Here is a 13,061-nt window from a genome sequence, read left to right as displayed (position 1 = left end):
TCTGCTGCCCCAAAAGTTTTCGCATGTCCCCCTTTCTCTCATCTCACCCCTGCTTTCTGATTTCTATCATCAAAGGTCAGTTTTGCCCATTCACAGGCAAAATTTCTATAATTGGAACTCCATAGTATTTATTATTTTGTTTCTTTCACTTTACAAACATTGCTTTTGGAGATTTGCTCATATTGTGTGTTTCAGGAATTATTTTATTGCTTCCTAGTATTTCATTGAATGGAAATACTGTAATATCTATATTTGCCTGTTGATGGATGTTTGGTCTATTTCCATTTTGGGATATTATGAATAAGGCTACTGGTAACATTCTTGTATAAGTCTTTTATATATATGTTTTCATTTTTGTGGGGTCACTACCTAGAAGTAGAATTATTGCCAAGTTATAGGGAATATGTGTGTTTACCTTTGTAAACAGTATGCCAGAGTTTTATCATTTCAAATGTCTACAGCGAGTGGGGCTCCAGTTGCATGGGGGCTTTGTTTGCTTGACTTGGAGTCTAGTCTCCACTTTCTATATAGTGTTTAAGTAGTGCTTGTGGAGGCCGAGTGATTCATTTTGCCCTACCAGCAGCCCCTCTGCCTTGTGCCTCAGGCCATCTGTGTTCATCCTGCTGCTCTGCCCCAAGACTTAACCAGTGCCCTGGGGGTCCTAGCGGGGCTCCTGCCTCTTTGGATCCATGCTGCTCCCATCCCCAGGCCTGTTCACATGCAGCTGTTAGGAGTCACTCCAGAGCTGGGTTGAATTCTCCTTACCCAGACCTATGGCAGGTGCTCCTTCCCTGCTTCTCGTAGGAAGAGCTGTGCATAGTCTCTAGAATGTACTTAATTCTGGTTTCTTTAGCCCTCAGCTCTCTGATGGATTTTTAAAAAGCAATGCTTTTTGTGGCTTACCTGCCAGGCTTGTTTTTCCTTTTAGAGTGAGAGTGGTGGTCTTTTGCAGATTTCTACATTGTAACTAGAATCCAAAATCCAGTGATTTTATTTTTAATAAATTCAGTATTCCTAGATATTTTAAGGGTTATACTATTATCTATTAAAAATTGAGTTTGCAGGAAACCTCAACACATGTCAAGGTAATTCATTATTAAACATTCTCTAAAGGGCTTAAGTAAGATGTGCTTTTAGTTTCTTTATCTAAACATGAGCAGGTGGGGTAGACCATGATCATTTACTTGGAGTGCACGCGGTGCGGTCGCCACAGCTGGAACCATTGCCACTGCAGGGAGTGCACCCAGGTTGCCGGGTGTGTAGGCAGAGAGGAGGTTCAGACCTCTGGGCTGGAGCACAGCCCACACGCCTCCTTCCTGAGGGACGAGATGGTGATGTGTAGGCTTTGCGGGTTTCCGTTGTGTGTCCTTATTTGTTTTTTTGTTTTTTGTTTTTACAACCTTTAAAAAGATAAAAACCATACCTGAGGCCGTACAAAGACAGGCCCTGGACGAGATCATAGTTGTATAGTTGTTGACCCAGGCTTAGATGGTCTTTTTTTTTTTATTGCTTAAAGTATTACAAGATGGTCTTTATAGTAATTTTTGGTTTCAAGATTATTTTGAAATCTTCTAACCACAGTGCATTTGGAATAATAACATGTGAAAAAACATTAGAGGACTTAACTGTAAATCTAAAGAGATTTCAATAAAGGCCTCAATCTGTAATATATTTTAGCATATTTGAAATTAAGTAGACGTTTACATATCCCATCAGACTTAGAGAAAGCCTTTTTGTCTTTCTTCTCTTTAGGAGTATAAACCACCAGGAACCCGCAAACTTCACAATATTCTTGGAGTAGAAACAGGAGGACCTGGTGGGCGTCGTGCTGGGGAGTCGGGTCATACGGTAGCTGACTACTTGAAGTTCAAAGACCTCATTTTAAGGATGCTTGATTATGACCCCAAAACACGAATTCAACCTTACTATGCCCTGCAGCACAGTTTTTTCAAGAAAACAGCTGATGAAGGTACAAACACAAGTAACAGTGTGTCCACGAGCCCTGCGATGGAGCAGTCCCAGTCTTCGGGCACCACCTCCAGTACTTCGTCAAGCTCAGGTCTGTCCTCGGACGCAGACGAGGCTTCAGAACGTTTGCTGTCTCTTTACCTGGCAGGGTTCTTTGAAAGTGTTCTCAGGCGTTTGTTCACGGGGTGGGGAGGATCATTTCACCTACCTCTAGTCATTGCAGTTAGTAAAAATGTCCCCTTCCCACATGTAATAAGTTCTGCTTGGTAGCTCGAAACAAAACTCCTTATTAACCAAAATTTTAAATGGAAATACTTTGTCCACATGCTTCAGCTTCCCCTAGTGAAACCGTCTTGATCTGTTGTAGTTCAGGGTTGATGTACAAGAACTGAATCAGGAATCCGGTGACTTTCTCTTAATGCAGATTTTTGTGTGTGACACACTTTCAATTTTAACGTTACAGTTTTAGACGATAAACTTGAACAAAACTGACTTTATACTCACAGTTGTTTTGTGTTGCAATACTTTAGGTGGGTCATCGGGGACAAGCAACAGTGGGAGAGCCAGGTCGGACCCCACGCACCAGCATCGGCACAGTGGCGGGCACTTCTCAGCCGCCGTGCAGGCCATGGACTGTGAGACACACAGTCCCCAGGTGAGCTCTCCCCACCTGGTGCACGTCTCCTGCCACACTCAGGCCTAGTGGTATTGGGTGCTGAGTGCCTGTAGAATGAATGTCATGTTCTCTAAAGGTTCATAGCTTCCTCCATAAGGAATTATAACTGAAGAAGCACATCCAGTCCCCCCTCGTTTATAAATAGTTAACATTTATTGGGTGCACACTAGCCATTGCTGGAAATGTCTCTTGTTTTGCTTTTTGTTCCATCTTTATCTCATTTGCTACAGCAAAATTTTCAGCTTTATGCAGTGAGGATTTTCATTTTACATTGGGAACTGAGACTTCCTGGATTAAGTGACTCCCTGGGTCACTGTCTTAATGACTACACTCTGCCCCACATGTGTGTTTGTGTTTTTTTTAAACACTGTTGAAAGAAACTCCTTTTTTTTTTTTTTTTTCAATGTATTTTTATTGATCCCAGGGAAGGAGGGAGAGAGAAACATCAATGATGAGAGAGAAGCATTGATGGGTTGCCTCCTGCACACCCCACACTGGGGAGCGAGCCCACAACCCAGGCATGTGTCCTGACCAGGAATTGAACCGTGACCTCCTGGTTCATAGGTTGATGCTCAACCACTGAGCCACGCTGGCTGGGCCCCACCTGTGGTCTCTCAGCACCAGTAGTCCTATGTTCTGAATCAGTTTGTAGTTTGATTTCAACTCCACATTGTTTTGTTTTTTGTGTTTTTTTCCTTTTAGGTTGTAAACCTGTTGAAGAGAATCTCACTTAAGTAATAACTTTTTAAAAAATTGAGGTGAAGCATATGGTGGTGGTAACCTTGCTTTGTAAAATAATGAATTAAATCACTGAACGCTGTTGTTATGGTACTTTGTAATGAGAGACCAGTGTGTCATTTGAGTGAAGCAACACTAAAGTTGTTGACTTTCACCCCCATTCTTGTGACTGGGCTCCCGAATGCCAATGGGAAGACCACGCACATCAGATGCTCAGTTGCTACTGTTCATCAGCACTGGCCAGCCTCTGCTGGGCCTCAAATCCTTTCTTATGTAGGTTTTGAATAGTTGATATATTCACATGGTTAAAATAAATAATATAAAAGGGGATTCAATGAAGTCTTTCCCTTTTATGTCCTGTAGACCCTCAATTTCTAATTTATGTTATTAGTTGTTTTTTTTTGAGATATTTCATGCATATGCAAACAAAATATATATGCATTTCACCTAATCTTTGTATCTGATACACAGTTTCACATCTTTTTTTTCTTACCATGTTTTACATATTTGTTTAATATATTTTTAGAGATATTTTAATATCAGTACAATAGATAGCTTTTTCTTTAGAAAAAAAATCGTCGCACAGTATTTTGTTGCTTAGATATTCCATAAGTCACCTCTGCAGTCCTCTGTTAATGGACAGTTAGCTTATTGTCAGCTTTTTTTTTTTACCACTACAAATGATGCTGTAATAAGTAAGTCACTCATGTCATCCCACACATAAGCAGTTTGTGATGTAAGTTGCTAGGCCTGAGATTGATGGGGCAGAGAGTAGTGTGATTTTTAATTTTGATAGCTGTTGCCAAATTGCCCTCTCTATAGTTTTGCCAGTTTCGTTTCCCACGAACAGAGTTTGGAGAAACAGTGTGATCACCTTTGGATCAATCTGACATGAAAAATGCTATTGAAGTATAGTTTTATTTTGCTTATTTCTTCTTATGAAGTAATTTTAGTAGCTTCATAGTTTATGAACCATTAGTATTTTCTGAGGACTTTCTGCCTGTTTTTCTACTGGATTGTTTTCAATTGTGTTTTTGAATTTTGGTTCTCAGACCACTTTGTTGAGTGAATACTTAATGACCTGTGCCAGCTGCTGGCATAGAGACAAGCTTTGCCTTCCTGGAGCTTACAGTGATACAGTAAATAAGCAACATTAACCAAAGGAATAGAAAGTGCAGATACCATTGGCTGTTAAAACAAAGATAAGGCAGGGTAACCCTATATAATAAAAGTCTAATACACTAAGTGTCCGGTCGTCCAGTTGGCCATTTGACCAATCAAAATTTAATATGTTAATGATATGCTAAGGCCACTGAACTGCTCACTATGATGTGCACTGACCACCAGGGGGCAGATGCTCTGATTGGTAGGTTAGCTTACTGCTGGGGTCTGGCCCATCTGGACTGAACCAGATGGGCCAGACACACCCTGGAGCCCTCTCACAGTCCCTCCCCAGCTGGCCAACCTCCCACATCCTTCCCCAGCCCCGATTGTGCATTGGTTGGGACCCTCGGCCTGGCCTGCGCCCTGTTGCAATCTGGGACCCCTCAGGAGATGTCGGAGAGCTGGTTTTGGCCTAACGGCGGAAAGACCAGTCACTATGACACGCACTGACCACCAGGGGGCAGATGCTCAATGCAGGAGCTGCCCCCTGGTGGTCAGTGTGCACCCCCTGTGGGAAGCTGGGCTGGTGAGCACAGCGGCGGAGGCGGGACCCTCTCCCGCCTCCCATGGCAGCGCTAAGGCTGTCCAACTGATGGCTAGGCCCGCTCCCCACAGGGCTCCTGGACTGTGAGAGGGCGCAGGGCGGGCTGAGGGACACCCCCCGCCCCCTGAGTGCACTAATTTCCTGCACCAGGCCTCTAGTGTAATAGAAAATGGCTATTTGTTGGGTAGGATGTATTAATTCAACTAGGCCAGATGGAGCAGTAGACCCCCAATACATGATAGCTTAGAATATGAAGTTTCTCTTCTATGTAACAGTCCAGAGTAGGTATTCAACTTAGTGACATGGCTCTCCTTGTGTCCTGGGCTCCTACCATTGTGTGGCTCCTTCATTCCCTAAGGCCTAGTTGTTTGCAGCATTCAGTAGACAGAAGGACTTGGGGAGGTATTTTGTGGGCCATGTCCTGCCCTGACATAGAAACTTTTATGTACATTCCATTGAGTACAGCTGAGCCACATGGCCATACCTAAGTACAGGAGCGGCAGGGAAGTGTAGTGCAGCCATGTGCTCAAGAAGAAGAGTAGCTTTTTTGTGGACAACTAGCAGTCTCTGCCACAGGAGTTGGCGCAGCATTAGCCAGAGTGGTCAGGGAAGACTCTGGAACTGAAATGAAGATGAAGAAGCATCCAAGCAGAAATTAGAAATCAGAGCATCCTAGGCAGAAGGGAACAGGATGTACAGATGCCCTGTGACATGTGAAAGACCTTAACCCGGTAGAAGAATAGAAGGAAGACCCTGTGCGGTGGAACCCAGGGAGCGGGAGGAAGGATGGCTAGAGGGAAAGGTTAGAGAAATGAGCATTGGCCCAATTTGTGCAGACCATTGGATGAATTTTAGATTATTTTGTTAGTTTCTAAGTGCAATGAGAAGTCATTAAAAGATTTTAAATACAGTGGGGCCTTGACTTAGAAGTTTAATTCCTTCCCGAGACCGAGCTCGTTAAGGAGCTCGTTAACTCAAATTACTCTATCAACTCAATGCAAATAATTGGCTGAGAGTCAGCTGGTATCTCAAAAAACTCGTTAGTCGGGACACTGGTAAGTCAAGGCCCCACTGTAGTGAAGTGATTAGGATTGTGCTTTTATATTAACTGCATTTTTCTTTTTATCTTCTGGCCCCCTTCACCAATCTTCCCCACCCCCCGCCTCTGGCCACCACCAGTCTTTATATATATGAATGTTGTGAGGGTTTTTGTTGTTTGTTGTTTTTTCTTTTTTTAAGATTCCACATACAAGAGAGATCATGTAGTATTTACCTTTCTTTGCCTGGCTTATTTCACTAAGCATAATACTGTTGAGGTCCATCCATGCTGTTGCAAAAGGCAAAACCTCATTTTTAATGGCTAAATACTATTCCATTTTATATACACCACAATTTCTTTATCCATTCATCCATTAATGGACACTTAGATTGTTTCTGTATCTTGGTTATTGCAAATAATGCTACAGTGACCATGGGAATGCATGTATCTTTTTGAGTTAGTGTTTTTGTTTTCTTTGGATAAATACCCACAAGTGGGATTGCTGGATCATACTATTTTATTTTTATTTCTTAAAAAATAATAGTTCATTGCCTTTAGGGAGAGAGAGGAAAGGGAGAGGGGCAGAGAGAGAGAGAGAAAGAGAGAGAGAGAGAGAGAGAGGCAGAGAAATATCAGTTGGCTGCCTCCTTCACGCCCCCCACCAGGGATTGAGTCCACAACCCAGGCATGTGCCCCAACTGGGACTTGAACCAGCAACCTTTCAGTGCACAGGAACTGAGCCACACCGGCCAGGCTGGTAGTTCTATTTTTAATTTTTTAGGAATTTCTATACTGCTTTTCATAGTGGCTGCACCAGTTACAGTCTCACCAACAGTGCATGTGGGTTCTCTTCTCCACGTTCTCGCCATCACTTGTTTTTGTTTTGTTTTGTTTTGAAATCATAGCCATTCTGATTATTGTTTGTGTGAAGTGATATCTCATTGTGGTTCTGATTAGCATTTCCCTGGTGATTGATGATGTTGAGCATCTTTTCAGTTACCTGATGGCTATTTGTATATCCTTTTTAGAAAATGTCAATTCAGATCTTCCATCCATTGTTTTTTCATCTGATCGTTGTTAATTTTTTCGTTTGTCATTTTACTATTAAGTTGTGAGATTTTTGTTTGTTTATTTTCTAATATATTTTGGATATTAACCCCTTTCAGATATATGACGTGCAAATATTTTTTCCTGATTGATAGGTTTTGTTTCATTTTTGTTGATGGCTTCCTTTGCTGTGCCGAAGGTTTTCAATTTGATGTAGGCCTACTTATTTATTTTTGCTTTTGTTGCTGGTACTTTTTGGTGTCAGATTAAAGAAATCGTCGCCAAGACCTTGTGTCAAGTTGCTTCTCCCTGTTTTCTTCTGGAGGAGTTAATGGTTTCAGGTCTTTTATTCAAGTCTTCATCATTTTGAGTTAATTTTTGTGTATGATGTCAGTAGTGGTCGAAGTTCATTGTCTTACATGTGGCTGTCCAGTTTTGTTAGCACCATTTATTGAAGACACTGTCCTTTCCTCATTGTTTATTCTGGGCTCCTTTGTCATAGATTAATTGATCGTATATGCATGGGTTTATATCTAGGCTCTGTTTCCTTGAACTGTGTATCTTTTTGTATTGCCATTACCATACTGTTTTAATTACTATATCTTTATAATTTAGTTTGAAATCAAGGAGTGTAATGCTTATTTTAAAAATTATTATTGATTGATTTTAGAGAGAGAGAGAGAGAGAGGAGAAACATTGATTTGTTGTTCTACTTATTTATGCATTCGTGGTTGGTTACGACTCGTATGTACTCTGACTGGGGATCGAACCTGCAACCTCTAACCAACTGAACTACCTGGCCAGGGCTATTTTATTCTTTCAGATGCAGTTATAAATAGGATTATTTTCTTTATTTCTCTGATAATTCATTATTAGTGTATAGAAACGCAACATATTTTTGTGTATTGATTTTTTTTTATTCTAACTGAATATGTTTACTGAATTTGTTTATTCTAACAGTTTTTTATGTCTAGGATTTTCTGTATATGTCGTTTACAAATAGTGATAGTTTTATACCATCCAATTTGAATGCCTTTCATTTCTTTTCTTTGCCTAATTTGGATTTGTGTTTTTAAAAAGATTATTCTTTTGGCTTTTTGGAGAATAGATTGGAAAAAGGCAAGGATGGAAGGTGGAAGTTGATCGAGGAGGCCGTTGTATAATTTTAGGCAAGAGATGATAGTGGCCTGGGATGGAGATGGAGAAAAGTGTCCAGGTTTGGGATCAACAGTATTGTGTTGGTTTGGATGGAGGAGTGGTTGAGCGGCTGAATGGACAGTAGTGCTTATATTGGAACAGAAGGATGGAGAGAAGGGCTTTAGGGGGAAAGTAAAGAATTCCTTTTGGACTTTCTCAAATATTTACTTAGCTATCTTTCCAGAAAAAAGTTTACTTGTCCTTGGCATACACGGTACTTCCAAGGAAAAATAAGTGGCGTGTGAAATACATGAGTCTATTTATGGGTATAACTTGCTAAAAATTGTAGCTTTCATAATAAAATATTTTTGCACTCTTGAACATGTTTGGGATTTTGCATTAATAGAACTAACATAAGTTTCAAAACCTTCCTCTCTAGTTAATGTAAATGCTAGTGTTGTAGCTTTTGATTGAAGATTAAAACTTTGAAACAGAATTCCGTATAAATCCAAACGTCTGTTCTTACAGGTGCGTCAGCAATTTCCTGCTCCCCTTGGTTGGTCAGGCACTGAAGCTCCTACACAGGTCACTGTCGAAACTCATCCTGTTCAAGAAACAACCTTTCATGTAGCCCCTCAACAGAATGCATTGCATCATCACCATGGAAACAGTTCCCATCACCACCACCACCACCATCACCACCACCACCACCATGGACAACAAGCCTTGGGTAACCGGACCAGGCCAAGGGTCTACAATTCTCCAACGAATAGCTCCTCTACCCAGGATTCTATGGAGGTTGGCCATAGTCACCACTCCATGACATCTCTGTCTTCCTCAACTACTTCTTCCTCTACATCTTCCTCCTCTACTGGTAATCAAGGCAATCAGGCCTACCAGAATCGCCCAGTGGCTGCTAATACCTTGGACTTTGGACAGAACGGAGCTATGGACGTTAATTTAACCGTCTACTCCAATCCCCGCCAAGAGACTGGCATAGCTGGACATCAAACATACCAATTTTCTGCTAATACAGGTCCTGCACATTACATGACTGAAGGACCTCTGACAATGAGGCAAGGGGCTGATAGAGAAGAGTCCCCCATGACAGGAGTTTGTGTGCAACAGAGTCCTGTAGCTAGCTCGTGACTAAATTGAAACTTGAGTTTGTTTCTTGTGTGTTTTTATAGAAGTGGTGTTTTTTTCCAAAAAAACAAAAAAAAAAACAAAGTGCAAAGCTGCTTGAATCAGAAGGAGATTAACACACTGAACCGCTACAAGAGGGCAAAGCTGACTTTTTTTTTTAACTTGAAAAGATTGCAAAGGGACGATGAAGTTTTTAAAAGAGCCATGTCCAAACCCATCTTCATGGATAGCTCAGAGGTGTCCTCTTTTTGCCTCCCCCATTTTAACTTGCCACATCCCAGTCGTAGTGGGTTTTTTTGTCTTTCTATTCCACAAAAGTTAATGTTCAGATGTTGGTCTTGGTCATTTGCCAACTAATTTTAAAATAAAAAGGCACTGCACCTAATTTGCATAAAGGGCCCCATGAGGGTGTTTTTTCCCCCCTTTTTTTGGGTTTTTGTTTTGTTTTGGGTGGGGGTGGGGAATTTGGGTTTTTAAATCCTTTAAACACATTTGGGCACGGATATGCAGTACTGTCAGGAAGAGGGACCTCCAGCTCACACAAACATCACCTTCAGCTGTATGGAAGGGACGGTGGTATTGGAGTGTGTAAGGCACAGTAAGCATGCTAAGTGGCGGGGATCAGAACTCTCCTGTCTGAACCTACTGAGGAGCAAAGCAGCAATTACATGGGATCCTGGGGGTCTCCTGTTGGAGAGGCCACAGTAAGAGAGTAACGGAACGTGACTGGTCTCCCAACCAAGGTGCACTGAGAAGCAATCAACGGGTCAGTCGCGGCCAGTCCTGGGGAGGTCTGAGTGGTGGTCTTTGGGATAACCTTTGGCCTTATGGATTTGGACTCGAAATTAGAAGAGCCTACCATTTCAGATGCAATCACTTTGGACATGCTTTTGCAGACAGTCCTTAATGCTGAAAACACAGAGAATGGGTAATTCAAGAGGCCTTTCTTTTAAAATAGACTTTTGTGACCCACTAATTGTAAGGTATTGCAAGGTCACTTTGCGTGTGTCATAAAGCTGACTTATTGGTTGAAGGCCACAGAGGTAGTGGTTTGCTCTGATGGAAATAGCTACAGCTGTGTCCCTTCCTGCTTTTTACTTTTCTTTTGCTTTTTCTTGGCACGTGGTATCTCCACCATTTCTTCTGCACAAAGACGTCTTCTGTTCATCCTGAACATTTTTTAAAAAATGCAGAATTTTATGTGACTGCTTTTTTGCCTCACAATTATGCTGTGAATTTTACAAAAATTTATTTTCTTTTTTGATAATTTATTGTACCAAAGCTGTTTTTATAGCACATAGATGTCTGTAACCAATAATGTAGCAGTTCTGCACTTTGACACAAGGTGTAACTAGACCATTTTTAAATGTCAGTTGAAAATTATGGCTGTACTATTGCTTAAACAAAACTGGAACTGTTGAACCCATAGCCAATACATTTACAGCAATCTGTGTACTGAACATAATAGATTGACATCTAACTCAAGACTACAACACCTGTTACATTCTAAATGTGTTCAGGCTTCGGAAGGGAAGGGGCACTGGATCCAGAAGCTGTGGAGCCAGCAGTTGATTCTTGTATTCCTGATTGACCTACACGTAAGCTGGAGAGCAAGACCTTGGTTGCACCAACAGGTCCAAATAAGAGCATGAGTGAAGCAAGGCCCCGCACGTGACCTGCAGCAAGCAGGCTGGCGTGGGCAGGTGCCTAGTTCCGAGATTACGCTGCCTTAATGTAGCACAGGCTGGCAGTTGCTAAATTTGTGTTTCCATTTTAAATTGACCACTTGTAGAGTGTTATACCTTTGAGCGGTTGAATCGGGAGAATGAAGATGAGTAATTTACCTGTCCAGGATCAAAAGAAGCCTAGAAAAGAAGCAGTAATCTACCTCTGCCGATAACCCTGTTCTAAACAACTCAGCAGAACACCACACCACTTCTTATTGGTCAATTCCATGTGGCTGACTAGGTCAACCTTTTTCTGAACAAAAGCAGGTTTTTATATGTAAACAGTGATAAAAGAAAGGCTGAAAACTATGTGAATGTGAATGGAAACGTGGAAATAATCCGTTTTTATACACCACACAAAATTTTTTTTGTTGTTAATCAGGAAATCCATATTTATTTTGTAATTAAATGTCAAGCCTGTGGATGATTTTTGAACTTGGTAGTTCATAAAGGTTTACAGTGAATAAAAGGATATCATCTTGAGTATAGCAATATCAAAAGGAACTCAGTAGTTACTGCTGTTTAGGAATATAAGGTAATGATACCATATGGGTCAGGTCATTTTTTTCTGTGCTGGTTGCCACATCTTAAAAAGCACCAAAAAACGAAAGCAGTTTTTAAACCGCTACTTACATAAAGGAAGTCATACAACCCAATGCTTCTGCACACTGTGTTACGTTACAGTCCAGTTTTGTGTGCTTTCCTACACGGTTTGGTTACAGGACTTCTGTGCATTGTAAACATAAACAGCATGGAAAAGGTTAAATACCTGTGTGCAGATTGTAAGATCTGGTCCGGACTTGCTGTGTATATTGTAACGTTAAATGAAAAGAATCCCCTTTGTATTATAGTCATGCGGTCTTATGTATGATAAACAGTTGAATAATTTGTCCTCAGACTCTTTACTATACTTTTTTAAAATTAATTTCAGAACAATGTGAACATAGTAAAATCTTCCTGTGCAGCTCACCTGGTCCAGGTAATGGTCTGGTCGGTATATGAGTATAAGTTCAGTCACATGTGCAAAAAGGAGAAGAGTTACATCGGCCTAGGCTTCAAAAATCTCAGAAAGATTGGAGGTTTAACGGATTGTTTTTATTTTTAAAGCCGGTTTTTTATATGAACGGTGACGTTCACGGTGTCTCTCGGATGCACAGTGCTGATAGTCTCGTGTTTAGGATGGATGTGAGCGCGAGGTGATGTCTCTGACGGGCTGTGACCTGCTTGGAAGCAATAGGGATACAAACCCTAGTGGCCCTCCTCCCCGACCCCCGTCTGGGTGCGTCACGAGCTTTCGTGTACAGAGTGTTGGAATCCTGCTGCAATGAATGAATTTCTCACCCAATGTCTTCTCTTCCTATAAGTTACCCTGAATACGTATAAAGGTGGCTTTCAGAAGGCAAAAACTTACACAGTTGAATATTACCCATAAACTTGAGGTTGTCTGCATATGACTTTTACACTAACCACATGGAAGAAGAAACTCCCTTTAGCTCTTTCTTAGGGTCTGAGCAGTTTACCTAGGTAAGTGGCATATTGCACATGACCTGCACTCCACCAACCTAGGCTTTTATTTAATGAATTTAGAACTATGAGTAAAAGGTCATTCAGGTTGCAGTCGTTCTGTGAGCCCACAGAACCACTGGGTTTGCCACTGTGCCCTCTTTTCTAGGACCCGTGTTGTTAAATTTATTGTCATAAGTTGTATAAGGAAATAACAGTATTCACAGGTGAGATAGCAAAGCCAGATTTCTTCTAGGCTAGTATCCCGTTTCCTTTTGGCCTGCCTTTGTTACTACTTTTGGAATACAAGTTCAGACCTCATTTTATATTAATTTTTGAAGTGGTTCATTTTAGATACAGAACTTGCTCTTA

General features: G+C 41.2%; 1 protein-coding gene across 9 annotated transcripts in view; it reads left to right on the top strand.

Moving 5' to 3' along the window:
- DYRK1A (dual specificity tyrosine phosphorylation regulated kinase 1A) overlaps positions 1–12,078 on the top strand; it is a 129,228-nt gene extending 117,150 nt beyond the window's left edge. For 7 of the 9 annotated variants that reach the window (XM_036347154.1, XM_036347157.1, XM_036347151.1 and 4 more), the window contains 3 exons: positions 1,753–2,059; positions 2,499–2,623; positions 8,842–12,078. In XM_036347154.1, coding sequence (XP_036203047.1) covers positions 1,753–2,059; positions 2,499–2,623; positions 8,842–9,462 — 1,053 coding nt within the window. In that variant the 3' untranslated portion in view covers positions 9,463–12,078. Of the gene's footprint in view, positions 1–1,752; positions 2,060–2,498; positions 2,624–3,346; positions 3,379–8,841 lie in introns of all 9 variants that reach the window. The other 2 variants (XM_036347159.1, XM_036347158.1) reach the window with 2 other exon arrangements.
- The last annotated feature ends 983 nt before the right edge of the window (positions 12,079–13,061 follow it).

The sequence above is a fragment of the Myotis myotis genome, unplaced genomic scaffold (genome assembly GCF_014108235.1).
Source record: "Myotis myotis isolate mMyoMyo1 unplaced genomic scaffold, mMyoMyo1.p scaffold_m19_p_2, whole genome shotgun sequence".
Taxonomy (NCBI): Eukaryota; Metazoa; Chordata; class Mammalia; order Chiroptera; family Vespertilionidae; genus Myotis; species Myotis myotis.
This window is presented reverse-complemented; position numbering and strand designations above follow the sequence as displayed.